The sequence below is a fragment of the Lolium rigidum genome, unplaced genomic scaffold, assembly GCF_022539505.1.
Source record: "Lolium rigidum isolate FL_2022 unplaced genomic scaffold, APGP_CSIRO_Lrig_0.1 contig_45780_1, whole genome shotgun sequence".
NCBI lineage: Eukaryota > Viridiplantae > Streptophyta > Magnoliopsida > Poales > Poaceae > Lolium > Lolium rigidum.
In genome coordinates, this window is record NW_025900629.1 from 39,360 (window position 1) to 55,547 (window position 16,188).

The following is a 16,188-nucleotide window of genomic DNA, read 5'->3' on the forward strand; positions in this document are numbered from 1 at the left end:
GTTTCCTGCTTAGGGGTAGATTGGGTGGGCTTTGAATTTTTCAGATCTAAGACGAAATCTTCCTTAGGAAGTTCCTACATCTCAGATCGGATCTTCACGACTGCGTCCTGCTCAGCGGCGGTCGCGTCTACGTTACTTACCAGTGCGTTCCCATCGGAATCGACGGTCTCGCCGATGTAGATGTGTATCCCGCCGATTGAAACGATGGAGAGCTTGACGGGGTCGGGTCCTAGCCGGAATCCAGCACTCGTCCTAAGGGACGATCGGAAAGTTGCCGGCGTACAGAACACGCCCCACTGCGATGTAGTCGTTGAAGCTTCCCATGGCGGAACCCTCCCGGTTCCGGCCTCCAGACGCTGCTGGCCCCACGGTGGGCGCCAACTGTTGTGCCTACTCGACAATACCCCGGAGGAGGGATCCTCACAGAGAGGGGAAGAAGTGGGGGCCATAGGGCAGAGAGCACTCGGGACGGTGGTACGCGATTTACCCACCTTCGGAACACCTGCTCGAGGTCAGGGCCTACTGCTGCTTGTCTGAAATTATCTGGGAGCTTTCTCATTGTTACAATGAGTTGTGGTTATGCCTCTAGGGCTCCCAGGAGCCGGCTTATAAGGTCGTTTGGATCTAGGGTTTACACGGAGAGTCCTAGCCAGAATACAAGATGCCTAACTACGGAATATACATTGCCGTGCACGTCAAGGATCCACCTAGATCTAACTTGCCGTCATGGATCCGGATACTTCACGGGCCTCCATGGATCCGCCTACTTGCATAGGTCGGTTGGGATCCGGCTCCTGTTCCTGGGCTGGACTTCATCCACCTTCTATCAATAGCAACTGGGCCACCCGGTGGGCATAAGCCACCACCACCATCTGTGGGCCACCCGGACTTGCCGGATCTAGATCATGTCGTTGGCAATACCCATAAAGTATACCCACAATAGCGCCCAAGCGCGACGCACCAAAAAATCCGTAGAAATCCCTTACCTGACGAAGTATGCACCACATAACCCATATCGTCGGCTTAGGCTCATATGTGACGAAAAAGACCCATTAGCTGACAAAAATTTGACGTTGTAGATAAGAATTTTTCTTGTAGTGAGTGCATCTACGATCAATTCAAAGAGAGGAAGAACTCCTATAACTACACTAAGATTGAAGCCCAAGCTAGGGCGTGATGAAGGACACGAATGAAGCATCCAACATCGCATTGGCTAAGATGATGCAAGAAACAAAGATCTTGATGGAGGACATGTCGAACATGGATTCATTGGCGCGAGCGTGGCATGCGATGTACCACGAGCGGATAGACAAGGAGGTGATGGTAGCCCAAACGGCGGCATCATCGGCGGCCATGGAGGCATCGGCAACACCACCGGTCGTGGAGCATCCGCCCGTGACCAACGCCCAGTCGAATGTCATGGAGGTGCCCCCACCACTCACGCCGTTTCTTTGATCCATTTCGCCATGAAGCCCAAGTTGTTTTTTGGTAGCCTGATTTATGAGGTGACGATGATTTGGTGGCCGGATGTTGGCCAACATTTGAATTTCTATTTGCAAAACTTCAATTTCTATCTCCATTTGCAAGATTTAATTTTTTACTATCAAAAAGGTCCTATTGGGGGCCAGTGTGGGGCAGCCCTTACCAAGTGGAGAAACCAGCTGCCGGTTCGTCCCATAACACACTGTCGGCGTACCTTCCAGACACGTATTTAGGAGGCGTCGGTGAAGATGATTTAATATTTTTTTTAGAATTGAGAACCAACCTGAGGTTGGGTGGTTAGGAGGGTGGTTGTACCCCACCAGAGTTCAAATCCCAGATTTGACATCTGTGTGTCTCATAAAGGCGGAATATTCATTCAGTGGGAGGCGACGTTCCCGTCGACAGCGAGGCGCCTGTGGTGACTTCGTCAATTTCAAGATCCAATCCGCCGGCTCAGTCTTCCGGAGATGCTCATAGGGGTAGGGCGTGCGTGTGTGCGTTCATAGGGGTGAGTGTATGCACGTGTATGTGAGCGTCTGCGTTTGTACTGTGTTTCTCAAAAAAAAAAAATATTTTTTTTAGAATTGTGATTTGTGAAGATGCTCTAATGCCTAGAGCTCCATCATGCTCGGGACGAAACAGGCCGTATCGGGCAGGTAGGAATACTTTTTGCACTGTGCTTTCCTCGGACTGAGGCACGCGGGCCTGACTGGTCCGGCACGAAAAAAATTGTGCCTAGCCTTGCCAGGCCATGTCTGGCACTGTGCGGGCCTGGGCCGTGCCTGCCGGACCGATGGCCAGGATTAGGCAACCCCAGAGAAAAATCCAATGCTCAGAGAATGGGCAACAAGCCCAGCTACCCTCCCCTCAAAAAAAGAAAAAGAAGCCCAGCTACCCTCCCCTCAAAAAAAGAAAAAGAAGCCCAGCTACCCTCCGAAGTAAAAAGACTCGTGCGACCCGCCAGGCTAGGTTTTGCTCATACACGCGAGCACTTCAGGAAACCATCCCTCCCGGCGGCTGTTCCCTTCCACCCAAAAAGAACTCTCCCGGCGGCTGATTCATGATGAGCGCGCTCCGCAGGATCTGCTGCACCGGCGGCAGATTCTTCGTCGGCGGCAGCAAACTCCGCAGCGACGGCCGAGGCAGTACCCTATTGGTAAGCTCTAGACTGACTGTCTTGTCCCGAGATTAGTTAACCCAACTAACACGGTACATTCGATACACATATCTTCAGGTACGGCGACATTCGACCGGCTCGCCAGTTATTAATTATATGGAGGTAATCTGCGTTTCGCCTGGTAAAAAACTAGGCTTTGTTATGTCGTGCCATTAGAGTTAAAACACCACTGAATCTCCAGATATTTTAGGCTTGCTGGTGCAAACTAGACACACCTTGTAGATCAGACCTGATCTGTTCTTCCGTTGTTAATCTTTAGCCATATCTGCTAGTAGACAGATTTTCGAAACTTTTAGTGCAGTAAAAAGCAAGGCCTCCACGGCACTTTTTGTTTTTGTTTTGCCATTCGAAGCCACCGTTCGGTCATCACCAGCAGAAGTAAAAAAAAAGAACGAAAAAGTATGCAGGAAGCTAGCAGACGACATAAAACTCTACTGCACCAAGCAGCAGACTGTTCCGCAATCCCATCAGATCAGCAACCAAACATTCGCCATCCAGCTACTTAAAATCTGCATACAAACAGGAAACGTCTCACATATAGGCAACCAAGATGGTCCTTGCATCACACCCAGAAATAGATAGAAACTGACTAGTCTTCACTATATACAACCACACATCTGTGTGAAGAAATCTCCTGCGCAGCATACATGAGGTGAAGCTGGCATTTGGGGTTGAAAGTTGACGCAACAATTCCTAGAGAGTACCAGTCCTTCTCCATCCTTTTGCAGACCAGCCCAATATTTCAAAAAAGCACAAGCAGATCATATTATCAGATCATATTATCTCAACTGGTGGTTTGATCAACTTTTTCTCAAAATAAGCAGTGTTTCTTAATTTTCAGAGAACCCAGCACAAGCAACCACTCACACAAACATGGAAATTAGTGTTTCCACTAATGTATCTAGAAATCCAAACGGAATAATGTGTAAAGCTTCCAGGTCTATCAGGAGCACCATTAGTCAAACCAACAATGCTCCATATGGCATACAAAAAAGAGATGATCATCTGTTTCTTGTTCATCATAAAAAAGACAAGTTATATGCCCTTGCCAGCCCTATTCATCATATTATCTTTAGTAGCAATTGAATTGTCCCAAATTAACCAAAGTCAGATCTGAATTTTGATATAATATGCAGCATTTATGTCACAAAGTTTCAGATCAAAATTCAGAACATATAAGAAACTTAAATGAATTTTTTAGCTCTCCTAGTGGAATGGGCTCAATTCGTGGTCCAACTTGAAATAAGTACTATTTGTAACATGATTTGCCTTTTTAGATTCTTGAGATGTGGATGTAATTTGATATTGAAATTTGTAGCGTGTTAGATATGTGTTCTATCTCTGTCCTAGACTAGTTCCGTAATTTATACAACTTTGTGCCTGTACTTTCCTAAGTTGGGTACACCGGTTGCACCAATTAGATGGGTGCTTAGGATACACCCCCTCCTTCTCTAGTAGAGCAGCCCCTCTGTCAGAAAAACTTGTCCCATTTTTCAGCAACATCCCAAAAACTGTTTTTTTTTTTGGAATCTATACAGGGACATGTGATTTATAGTAAAGGTGCTCAAGGAGGATATAGTCAGATCTTTCCTTCCTCCTAAGGATATTGAGCCACCTTGCCATTCATCTAAATTTTTTAGGCATTTTTTTTTCTCGAACACATGCCGAAGCATGCGTCATTATATATTAGAAGAAAACCATCGAGAAGACGGTAGTAAACAGGAGGTAGCAGAGCTACAAGAGAAAAAGAAAAGAAAGAAAAAAAAAACTATACAGGACTAACTTTGTTAGCCATTTTCCCTCCAAGCTATCCTGATCTTTAACATGTAATGTAATTTGTACCCATGGACCCACAACCAGGTACTCCAATGTACTTGTGTACTTCTGTGTCTTTTTGTGCACATGTTGCATGATCAAATGTTACCTTCATTTTGATTACGGTGTAACACAACTACCAAGCAGTCGCACAACTGTGATAATTATATGGATGTTATTTGGCTTCAGCATTCCGATATGTTTTATGATCTTGTTTGATTGTTCATCGGCTCTTGTGAGCAGTAGAAAATTCCTTATGGAGTGATGTTGATTTTCTATCTCTTCCTGTTGCTATTTTTGCGAAGCTATCTTCTCTTTTGGTTCATGGCACTAAAGTTGTTTTCTACAAATGGAATATACTTAGTATAATGTTCCAATTTCCATGTTAAGTTAATGACTGAATATAAGGTGTGGAAATCTAGTCACCTTGTTCACTTGCGTACAACTAGAACTTCTAAGGGGCTTCTCGGAATGGATATAAAATTATTGTGGTCACCGGTATTTAGCTCAAAGTTGAACCAAATATCGATGGGCACACTAATGTTACACCCATTCCAACCGGCCCCTTAAAGACACACCCGAGTGAACATTAGTCTTCAAATCTTATCTTATTTTAAAGGAGGTATTTTTAATATTGCTCTCCTGTTGTACATCTGATGGTTAAAATGGTGCTGCATAGCAGTGTTATATTCTTAATGTGTTTGGTTCTGTTATTTGTACATAACCTGATAGCGGTGGATCTAAGTTCATTAGAGCATCTCTAGCAGAGCTCGTAAAAGTGCAAACCGAAAAACTCGAGTTCAGTCTTCCGAAAACGTGTTTACGGGTCGCAAAACGGCTGGCGCAGAACAGACCCCGTAAACTAAAACCGAAAAACGGAATATTCAAAAAATCATCATCTTCTTCATGAGAACTGTCCGGCCGCTGCCTAGATCTCCCCGCGCAGGCTGGCGGCCACGCTCCCGGCTACAGCCATGAGCTTGGGATCAGAACGAGGACAGTCGCGTACGGCTCGATGAGACATAGGTCCGGCCGGCTTGGCCGGACACGGCCAGAGACGGCCGTGATTGCTGTTGCCGCTCCGCTTTGCTCCAGATGAAATTGATGCTAGCTTTGAATTGATTGCCTTGGATTGATTGCTGTTGCTCGCTCTTGGTCGTGCGCGTGCGCGTATGTGCTAGCAGCCATGCGTGATGCAGCTAGCTGCTGCTCTTGGCTGCCTGTATGCAGCCGCGCTGCTCAGCCTGTCCGCCACCACGCCGCGCTATAGCCTGCTGTGTACGTCCGTCGCACGTCTCGTCTGCAGCCACGAGCTTGGTCGTCGTCGCACAATTTTAGCAAAGCAGCCAGAAATCGGCGGCGGCTGGAGGCGATTGTACGGACGGCGGGGCTGGAGAAGTCCGTTCAGTTTTCGGCCTGTAAACTACCCTTTGGTCTGTATTAGTAGGGGTCGAGTCTAAAAATTTTTGGGCCCCCGAAAAAGTTTTTCGGGCCGAACGACGAGTTCAGTCTCTGTTCTGCGCCACTTTCGACCCGAACCCGTAAATCGGCCGAAAAAATACGGTTCCAGCGTGGTTTACGGGCTCTGTTAGAGATGCTCTTAGGTTTTGTTTGGTTCAACTTGGCAGTAATGCAGTCCCATGCAATCAAATTACACCGCTAAACAAATCTATAATCAGTTCCCTCTCCTAGCGATTTCATAGCCGCACCAACTCTCTCTCTCTCAGCTGCCTTTTCTAATAGGAGCGTCTCTTTCCCTTGCCTTCCATCTCGACCTCCTCGGTGAGCTTCCGTGGCACCGGGTGCTTCATAGAGGAGCTCTTGGAGTGTGTGGGTCCTCCGATGCCATCACGGCAGAAACCTACGGTGAGATATCCTCGGTCGCAACGCTAGACCTGGACTATGAGATGCGAGACATAGAATATCTGGGAGGGGCAAATGCTGAGCTAGCTGCCATGACAACTTGTGCATATTCGGCAGCCAAGATCTGTTATGCTGGTACCTATGTAAGTCCATTCCTGAGAATGAACCAAGCAATTTTCGGTTTTTACCTAATTCCCTTTACATTAACAGTTGCTTTTACGATGTTGAACCAGATTCATTAGTGTTTAACCGTGAAGCTTGCTATCAAACTATGATCCTGCATAGCTTTGCTTTGCCAAACTCAATTTGATTATATATACTGTTAGGAGTAATCTTGTCAATGTAGTAGGCTAGTAGAAGGAGCTAGCTTAGTCATGAAGTATCCAAGGTATGTAGACAGAGTTGTGTGCCAAGCACATCTCTTTAGGGGAGAGAGTGAGTCATGGGTAAGAGCTAGTAGATAGCATATCTCTAACAATTGGTATCAGAGCCTCAAGATCGGAGGCCGTGGTGGCGGACTCCATGCCAAGTGGAGTACGACGGCACAAGGTGGAGCTCCCCGGCGTCACTCCGCTAGCAGCTGGTGGTGCGATGCCACTAGAAGTAGATGAAAGTGTGACACTGCCGCAAGGATACGACAGTGCAATGTTGTCGCGAGGCGGCGGCGCCGGTGGTGCGATACCCCTAGGTGCCGATAGTGATGGTGCGATGACATTGTCATTATGGAGAGTTGGTGTGAAGCCAACAAAATGCTGCGGCTTGAAACTTTGGCAAGACAGCATGGTGAAGGTGCTGCAAGGGCGTCATCAGCGACAAGATGGTGGTGTGATGCTATCATCTTCAGGAGGATCGGGGCAATGCCAACGGCGTGGTGTGATGCCATTGTCATCATGGAGAGAGTTGGTGTGAACTGTGAAGCCAACAAATGTTGCATTGTGATGCTGGAGCAAGATGTCGTGGGGATCGCCACTATGAGGGTGTCATCCACGACAAGATAAAATCGGAGTGTGCACAGTCGGTGGTGTGATACCATCGTCATAGAGGGCGTCGGTGTGAGGTCGACCACTACGGTGTGATGCCGTTGTCACTAGAATGGTTGGTGCGAAGCCAATGACGTTGGTGTGATGCCATTGTCAAGTGAAAGAGTCGGTGTGAGGCCGAGACTGTGGTGTGATGCCACTAGCACTTGGAAGGTCGGTGTGAAACCGAATCGGTGGTGTGATGCCATCTTATGTGGAGTCAGCGTGAGGCTGACAAGCAGGGTGTGACGTCGTTGCTTGACGCAAGGCGGTGCGAGGCCGTCACAAGATGAAGTGCATGGTCCATGTGATCTGGATTAGGGGATATAGTTGATATATATGACAAGATTACGGGGAGATTGTCAGGAGTAATCTTGTCAATGTAGTTGGCATGTAGAAGGAGCTAGCTTAGTCATGAAGTATCCAGTGCATGTAGAGAGAAATCTAGAATTAGGAATGTTCTAGAGTGAGATATTTAATAGTATGAAATATCTAGAGGTTGTAGAGTATTCTAGAAATATGGTGTTGGGTTTGGATTGTGCCACATGGCAACAATTTAAAGGGTCATGTACAAGCTTGGTACGCTTGATATATCTAACAAAGCTTCCTACTAGTAGAAGCCATGTGTGTACGTGCATGTGAAGCACAAGCTTTCTAGTAGTATAAGCCCTGCGTGTGTACGTGTGTCTGAAGCACATCAGAACAGAGTTGTGTGCCAAGCACATCTCTTTAGTGGAGAGAGTGAGTCATGGGTGAGAGCTAGTAGATAGCATAGCTCTAACATATATAATTACAAAATGTCAAATAGAGCTTCCCTTCCTCCAAACTTTGTCCAGGAATCTTGATTATTCCATTGATAAAAGAAATGTGTTTTGACTGTCACAATCAAAGTTATCTTGAGGAAATGGCTTTTTTAATATTTCCACTTGAGTATACATGATAAATGAAAAAACAAATCAGTCAAAGTTATCGTGTGGACATGACTCTTTGATATTTTCGCTGAGTACCATACTCTTGTAGGGTAATGGTGCGTTTTGTTCTGCTTGTCCTGCTTGTCCTGCTGTGTGGTAATTAATTTATCAATGCAGTTTTATTCATACCAATTCCATGTATGGTAGTTACAGCAGGCTTGATTTATCCTCAGATGATATAAATTTATTGCATTTCATCATGCTTTTTTTGTTTTATAAATGGTTGGATTCTATTATCAGCGTGTTGTTTTGCACTTTTGCTTTGCTTTAGCCGTGGGGCGAAAAGATTGAGATGGTACGCGTGAGCGCCACGTGGGCCTGCACAGGCGTGTGCCTTCTCCTGGGTGCTCGGTTGGTGCAACGTGAGGCGCGGGTCCCACGTAGGCCGAAGCGTTTAGCTTAATCACGAAGTAATGGCCTTCCGCGAGATGCTGCCCATTGATGACTCCCGTGCAACCACACCGCCGGTCACAGTGGGAGCATCCCATTGGTCCACCGTGCCGTAGGGCATTGACATATGGGTCCCACTCGCCTATGTGGTTTCCCACATCTTGTTTGCGGTTGGGCGGCATGCATGTTAGCACAAGCAACAACTAGTGGTGTAGGAGACGACTGACGACCATGGCCTGATTCGACTGTCACGATGCCTCCTCGTACATGTCTCGACCTCAGTGGGCGCCAATGTGGCATGTGACAGATACGTAACCATGCAATGTTGAAAGCATCCACTGCACTACGAGTATCTACACGTATATACTTGCGCCAAAGCAGCTGGTAGAGAGACCACACATGTTTTGTAGCGATTGATACACACTGGAGCGTTAGTCACAGGCTAGCTTGTGATACACTTTCGAGTGTGTCAGCTTCAGCTGCCTAATCAGTGTGAATGAGAGACGCAGGTATGTGCCGGTGCGACGGTACACGATTGGTACAGCACACGCTCGTGGTTGGTCGAGCTAACTCATGTACTAATCAGTATCTTCTGGAGTAGCTTGCATATGCAGCAATTGGTTCTTTCCAGATGCTATGTGAGCTGCATGCGGCACTTGAATTAGGCGCGTGGTTTTCTCCACGTTTCCTGATGTCTACTTGCGTCGATCAGTCGCACTGTGAAGCCTCTTGATTAGCACGTCTGTAGAGTGAAAACAATATCAATATTGTTTTTGTTTGTTTCCTTGATTTTTTAATAATGTCTGGTGTATTATAAAAATATTCGCACAGGTGCGGTTAGTTGATGAGTGTACTACATGTTCCATACTTCTCTCTGTGTGTGTATGTTCCCTTTGTTTTCTGGAAGTTGTAATGCAACTAGCAAGCAGGTGTATAATTGTGATAATTTTCTGGAAGTGATTATCTGTCCGCTTTAGAATTCCAAAACGTCTTATGATCTTATTTGATTGGTCCATGGACTCTTTAGAAGAATTTTGCTTTCGTGTAATTTGGTTTCTCTACCCCTTCCCGTTGCTATTTTGGTGAAGTTATGCCCTGTTTTGGTTCGAGCCAGTAAAGTGAATTCCTATGGATGGAATATACTTAGGATGGTGCTGTGACTCCCATGTTCAGTTAATGGCTTAATGTATCATTATAATCTGGTCACTTAGTTCATGGAAAGTGTAAACTGCTCATCCCTTTGCATTCCAAGAAAATTACTTTAGTTATTACTTCTCAGACTAGAAACTTCTCAGGGACATTTGAGTGCTCTGGTTTTCAAATCTATTTTGAAGGATGGCTGTTCAATATTACTTTTCCTTATTTTTGCACATCTGATGGTTTGACTCCTTAAGTGTTTTTAAGTTCTGTAGTGTGTAATTGTATAGCCTGCATATATTTGCTTTGCCAACCTTAATTTGATTCTCGGTCTACTTTTAGAAGTCTCAAATAGAGCTTCTCTTCTTCCAAACTTTGTATAGGAATTGTGATTATGCCAAATTTATGTTTGTACATTTGCTGTTCAAAATTACTGCCTTTCGACTATGTTGAGTTTATCGGTGACTGCTTTTGGTCGCGGGTGAGGAACGATTAATAGGCGAATCAGCTGATTAACCTGACAATTAATCTGTCACCCACCGAGTAGCAATTAAACGGCCAATTAATCGCTGCCGAGTAGCAATTAAACGGCCAATTAAATTGGCTGCTTTTTTAACACTGATGTTTGGTCTGCCAAGCAGTTCGGTATTCCTCTGCAACCATTTACTGTTATTATCATATTGCAATCAATATTCTTTTCAGTTTAGTTCTGGTTAGTTTATGTGTATACTACTATGGCCTATTTTTTTTTTCCAATCATGATAGTAATGATCTGTGCTCATATTATTTCTCGTTGTTGGTTATGTATGCCTATGTCTGATTGTCATGTTCCCCATTGTTACTGCAATTTTCCATTGTTAGTTGAAATTGGAAAATTATTCGTATTATTCTGGAGTTGTCTCTTAGTTGTTTCATCTTTTCCCTGTTCAGGAAGCAAATAAATGGGCAAAGAGTAGTGGTGGAAAAAAAGTGGTCACTAGCCTTTTCTTGACATTTGGAGCAACTATATTTGTGGATTGGTACGTGTCATCTGTCAAATCTCATGCTAAAAAGTACGTTGATGAGATGGTAACTCAACAAGACGAGTCAACGAAAGCATTTCAAATGGAGTTTGAAAAGGAGCTGCAGCAGCTGGAGAGAAAGCTTGATTCGTTCTTGGATGATAAGAAAATGATGTTGATAATGAATGATAAACAACTCTCAGTGGCCAAAAGAGCAGACCTGGCATATAACTCGAAATTTCAGCACTGGGAGGAAGAGTTGACTCCTCCACTCAAAAAGACTTCTTTTGCAGTAGTGGGTGGCAGTCAAGATGTTGATCTGCTACCCATTACCTGTTCGGTATGCGCTTTGGCACTCTAAAATGATACTTCCTGTGATGTTGTTACTTATTGAGTCTGCTTTCATGCGATCGTGTGCAGGTATGTGGTCATGCGGTGCCTCTTCTGGAGCCTGCAAGGCCAATTGAAGAGTTTGAGGCACCTGGGACTAAGGCGTTGGTGATCGAGGAGCCTGGAGCGACTTCGACTCACTAAGGAGTTTGGGTTGCTGTCACCATTGTCGTTTGAGGAGGCTCAAACACATGTCAGAGGTGTAGTAAAGTCACCGACGCCAGTTGATAAATTGGGTGCCATGGTGCCTTGAGCCTGAGACGCCCGAGACTCAGGAAGTAGGCTGTATGGTCACCCTGGGAATTATATTTCTTTCCGTTGTTTGAAATTCAGTTACTGTTTGACATTGTATATTATTTTCACCTCCCACAGTTGAGAAATGTTAGTATGCAAGATGATGTTATATTCAGCAGTTTTTTTTTTTGGAATATCTGTACTACTAGGAGTCTTGTTTTCTGTTAAATAAGCGGTCTCCCCCGATTTTCCTCTTGCAGAGTTCAATTTCAAAGAAAATAAAACTGGAAAGTAAAGCTTATTACAGGCAACAAGCAGTTTTATCGACTGCCACAAGATGAAAGCTACCTACTTATCCTAGCTGGAAAAGCATGGGTGTTGGTAACTACATCCATAGAGAAACAACTACATCCATAGAGAAACAGGTGCTTGTTTTTAGCAGAGGGCTGGTGTTCGACAGGATTCTATACGTGGCAAAATATACATTCATGCATACATGTAGAATTAAAGTGGCGTACAAATGCAAGTTATGCTCCGATTTTTACATGAAGCCAGCAATTCAATCGACCCATCCAACATGCATGTTCAACTGGAAACATACACGGCACGATTTCCCCCCCTCCCTACCTCTCAAGCCTCCACACTAGCCTTGTTCTTCCCCCTCCTTTGACCGGGCCGACTCCGCCGTAATAGCTGGCTGGAGTAGGTTTTCTAGTTGTTTGTGGTTGTTTGCCACCGTGTGGGCAGATGTCCCGTAGAGGAGGCGGTGGCCTGGATCCTCGCCGCCGGATCCCGGCCAGGCTAGGGTTGTTGCTGGCGCTATCTCTGCTCCGGTGGTAGGAGGGAGGTGCGGCGGGAAGCGACGCCGTCTTCTTCAATAAATCTGCAGCGGCAGGTTCTTCTCCATCCCTCGTCAGCAGTGAAGATGAAGCTCTCCAGGCCGACCGTGGAGGCGAGGTGGGGATTCTTCTTGGAGCTGCAAGGTATGCTACTGTTTCTCTCCTGGCCGGCCTTGGTGGCGAGGAGGAGCAGGAGCGTGGCGTGCTGATTTTGGATCGAGATGGAGGATACTGTCCTCTCCGTCGATGCGCCGTGCGGTTGGTGGTTGCTAGCCTGCAACTTCTCCTTCCTTGCCATGGTAGCCAGAAGAGGAGCGGCGGCGATGCACTGGCGGCCCTTGCTCGTTGACTTCTGCCTGCAGGGTGCTACGGAGCTTCTGGACAAGAGCTCCTTCGAGCGAAACACACGGTGTCCTCTAGTGACGCCGTGATCCTCGGCCGGCAAAGCGGCCCATCTTCAACCTCCAAGACGAAGGCCCTATAACGCTCGGTTCGTCGGAGCTCAACACTTCTCCACCGACAAGTGGTCCGTCCCCAGAGAAGGAGTGGCCGGCGGATCAGGAGCTTCGCCGGAAGTATGCTGTTGAGCATCTTGGCATCGTATCTCGACGGCAACGTCTCGAGATCGCCGGCGAGAGGTGGCGGAGGCGCCTAGGGACCCGATTGCTTTTCCAGATTTTATCTCAAGGTGTTCTTTGTAAATCTTGAGGGCCTTTCTTCAAATTCTAGGTTTCTTAGTGCGAGAGATGTCAAAGGGCTTCTTTGTAACTTGTACCCGTCACGTGTGAACCGAATGAGATCTCATGCACGTTCAGCCCCTAGCACCCGTGAGTGTGCAAGAGCACCTAAGCTAGATTAAGGAAACGGAAAACTAATTACTAATCTGATTAATTGGGAGTATTTTGCAAGGACGTGCATGCGTGCATGGAGGGCTAATTGGTGGCTAAAATGTGCATGCATATCAGTGTAGCTCATCAGAGTGTCCAGGTGCACGCACTGATCGATATAAAGAGTTCGGACGAACGCTAGGCGTTGGTCGTCCGATGCGCGTGCCAATATCGGTCGTAGCGGAGCTGTTGATCACTCCTTAGGGCATCTCCAGCGGCGCGATGTATTTTAATGTCCGCGAGCGTTTGTTTACGTCGCGCTGCAAACGTTAAAATGACCGTTTTTATCCACGCGTCCGTTTGCTTCTAGGAGCTGCTCCAGCGGGCGATGCATTTATTTTTTTCTTGTTTTATTTTCATCTTCTCCATTTAAACATAGTTCCAAATATTACATATTGAAACATGATTTTACACAAACTAACACATAGTTTGGAACATGGTTTACACAAACTAACACATAGTTTGAACCATGGTTGACACAAATATAACATTTTAAAAAAAGAAACCAGTTGTGTTGATTTCCGTATGTTCGCCGCCAAGAAAGAACATTCGAGGGCACACCCAATCACCCAAACTGGAAAATCCAGCGGGAGGAGACGGTGCCCTTGTTGGTTCTACCGAGGAAGAACATCCAGAAACCTCGACTACTGGCTTCGTCTGGCCCGTAGCCAGATTCGCTGCAAGCAAAGAACACTCTACGTTCTAACTATCGGTGTCCGAGCCGGATTCGCCGGTGTGATAGTGCCTGCGGCAGGATGTGTCGTCGAACACCTTGACGATCATCTCGCCGTCCCCCTCGTAGAGGAAGGTGAGCTGGCAGCTGGGCTCGAGCGCGAGGTCACGGGCGAACTTGTCCCACCCCGTGTGCAGGTACATCTTGCCCTGCCCGTGGAATAGGACCTCCACTGGCCAGCGGCAGAAGTTGCAGCTGGCCTCCCGTAGCTGCAAATGCGCCGGCTCGACGCCATCGACGAACTCGGCGAAGTTGTCTGGGAGCCGCTTGATGCCGAGTGGGTCGTCGTTGATGCGGAGGAGGAACTCGAAGCAGCGGTCGTCCTGCGAAGACGAGGAGGGCGCAGGCAACGACGAGCGTGGGGCCGTTGCTGCTCCACCACGGCGGCCCCTTCCCCGGCCCCGGGGGCGCCCAGGGCCACGGCCTCGACCGCCTCGCCGTCCACCAGGACCGGCCATGGACTTCCTCGCGGGCCTGGATGCGTCGCAGGAACACCTAGGCGGCGCTACGGTCGAGCTTTGTGGCGGAAGAAGAACGCGCGCCCCCTTTATATAGGCCGGAGGCATGCAGTGGCCGCGGGACGCGTGGCGTCGCCATTAACATGGTTGGCGGAGGTGGGCTGCGGCCGCTCGGCAGCCGAGGCATCGCCATTAACGTGGCGCAGGCTACCGAAGCGACGCAGCGGCGCAGTCACTGACGCGTTTGAGAATATGCATCGACCAGAGTCGCTGCCAGGCGGGCCCGACGAAACGTCCATCAGACGCGAGCGGACACTTTCTGGACGTCCGCGGAGACGCATCCGAGGCGCGTATTTGGGTCAGGTTAGCGTCTCCACGGACGGCCTGGTCACTTTGCGTCGCCCCGCTGGAGGAGGTGCCAGACGCATTTCCGGTCACGGCGGACGAAAACGGTCGCTCAGCGTCCGTTTGCGTCGCGCCGCTGGAGATGCTCTTATTCCTTGCATCACGTAGTGACATGGGCATACCCTTCGGGTACCCATTATTAGTATACCTGGCTCGGCCCAATATGGAGGAGACCCAATATGGAGAAGGCCCAACAAGGCAACCCGAAGAAGTAGTCGACTAGGACTCTTGTAAAACCCTAGGCTGGTTGCATATATAAAGCTAGCCAGGGCACCCGAAAGAAGGAGGTCAACAGATAGACAGAATATAGACAACATAGCTCCGCCTATGGCGGCACCCTGTAAACACATCTCTGATCATATACTGGATTGCTAGCAGCACGTAGGGATCCTCCACCGAGGGGACCCGAAGCTGGGTACGTCGTGTGCCTAATCTCGACCCCGGAATCTCCATCGTCGCTCTCTCCCGAAACCCTAGTCTACAATACGTAGACATTGCCGAGGTAATCCCTCGTCACGTAGTCCCTCCTGAATTTTGCGTTGTGTCTAAGAGCCTCACATGGCGTGGTCCCTCCCGGCCGATGGTGAGAGGTAAAGTCACTTTCCCCTGCATGCCTGATGCATGTCATGGTCGTGTGGTGTTGTTGGCACGTGGGTTGAGCCCACAGTGTGCATGCAATGGCTATTCTCTCCTAATAGCATCTGCACCGGCGGCCCCGATAGCGGCTCCGATAGCATTTTGGGGGCCGGCAGCGAAAATGGGCTCGCACCGGCGCGCCCCAAACGGTGCCGGCCAATTTTGGAGCCCAATAGAATCGCCGGCAACCCCGTTGAAAGGATCGTATGCCGCACCTAGAGGGGGGGGGGGTGAATACGTGCTAACCAATTTTTAGTTCTTTTTCAATTTAGCCTTGACAGAAAGGTAAATTCTCTAGATATGCAACTATGTAATTTACCTATATGACAAGGTTAACAACTAAGAAAGATATATCTACGCAATATATAGGAGATATAATAGGATAGAGGTAACCGAGAATGGAGCACGCAGAGACACAGAGTTGATTCCCGTAGTTTCCTTCCTTTGCAAGAAGGTACGCCTACGTTTGGAGGAGTGTGGTTGCTACGAAAGCCAAACGAAAGCCACGAAGGCTTCACCCAGGTCTCCTGTGAGCAACGCCACGAAGGCCTAGCCCACTTCCACTAAGGGATTTCCTCGAGGCGGAAACTGGGCCTTTACAAGGTTCTTGGGGCACACATCCACAACCAAATTGGAGGCTCCCAAATCTGTAACAACAACAAGAACAATAACAATATCAATTACAAACAACTAGAGTTTTTCAAAAGAGGAACACTAGCACATGGGCCCTCAAGCATATTGATAACCCACA

General features: G+C 47.6%; 1 protein-coding gene across 1 annotated transcript; it reads left to right on the forward strand.

Moving 5' to 3' along the window:
• Positions 1–2,471: 2,471 nt before the first annotated feature.
• Positions 2,472–11,668, forward strand: LOC124681517. The gene is made up of 4 exons (XM_047216428.1): positions 2,472–2,638; positions 2,717–2,761; positions 10,785–11,195; positions 11,276–11,668. The coding sequence occupies exons 1-4, from the start codon at positions 2,543–2,545 to the stop codon at positions 11,387–11,389; spliced, it is 666 nt and encodes a 221-aa protein (XP_047072384.1). The 5' UTR covers positions 2,472–2,542; the 3' UTR covers positions 11,390–11,668.
• Positions 11,669–16,188: the final 4,520 nt, after the last annotated feature.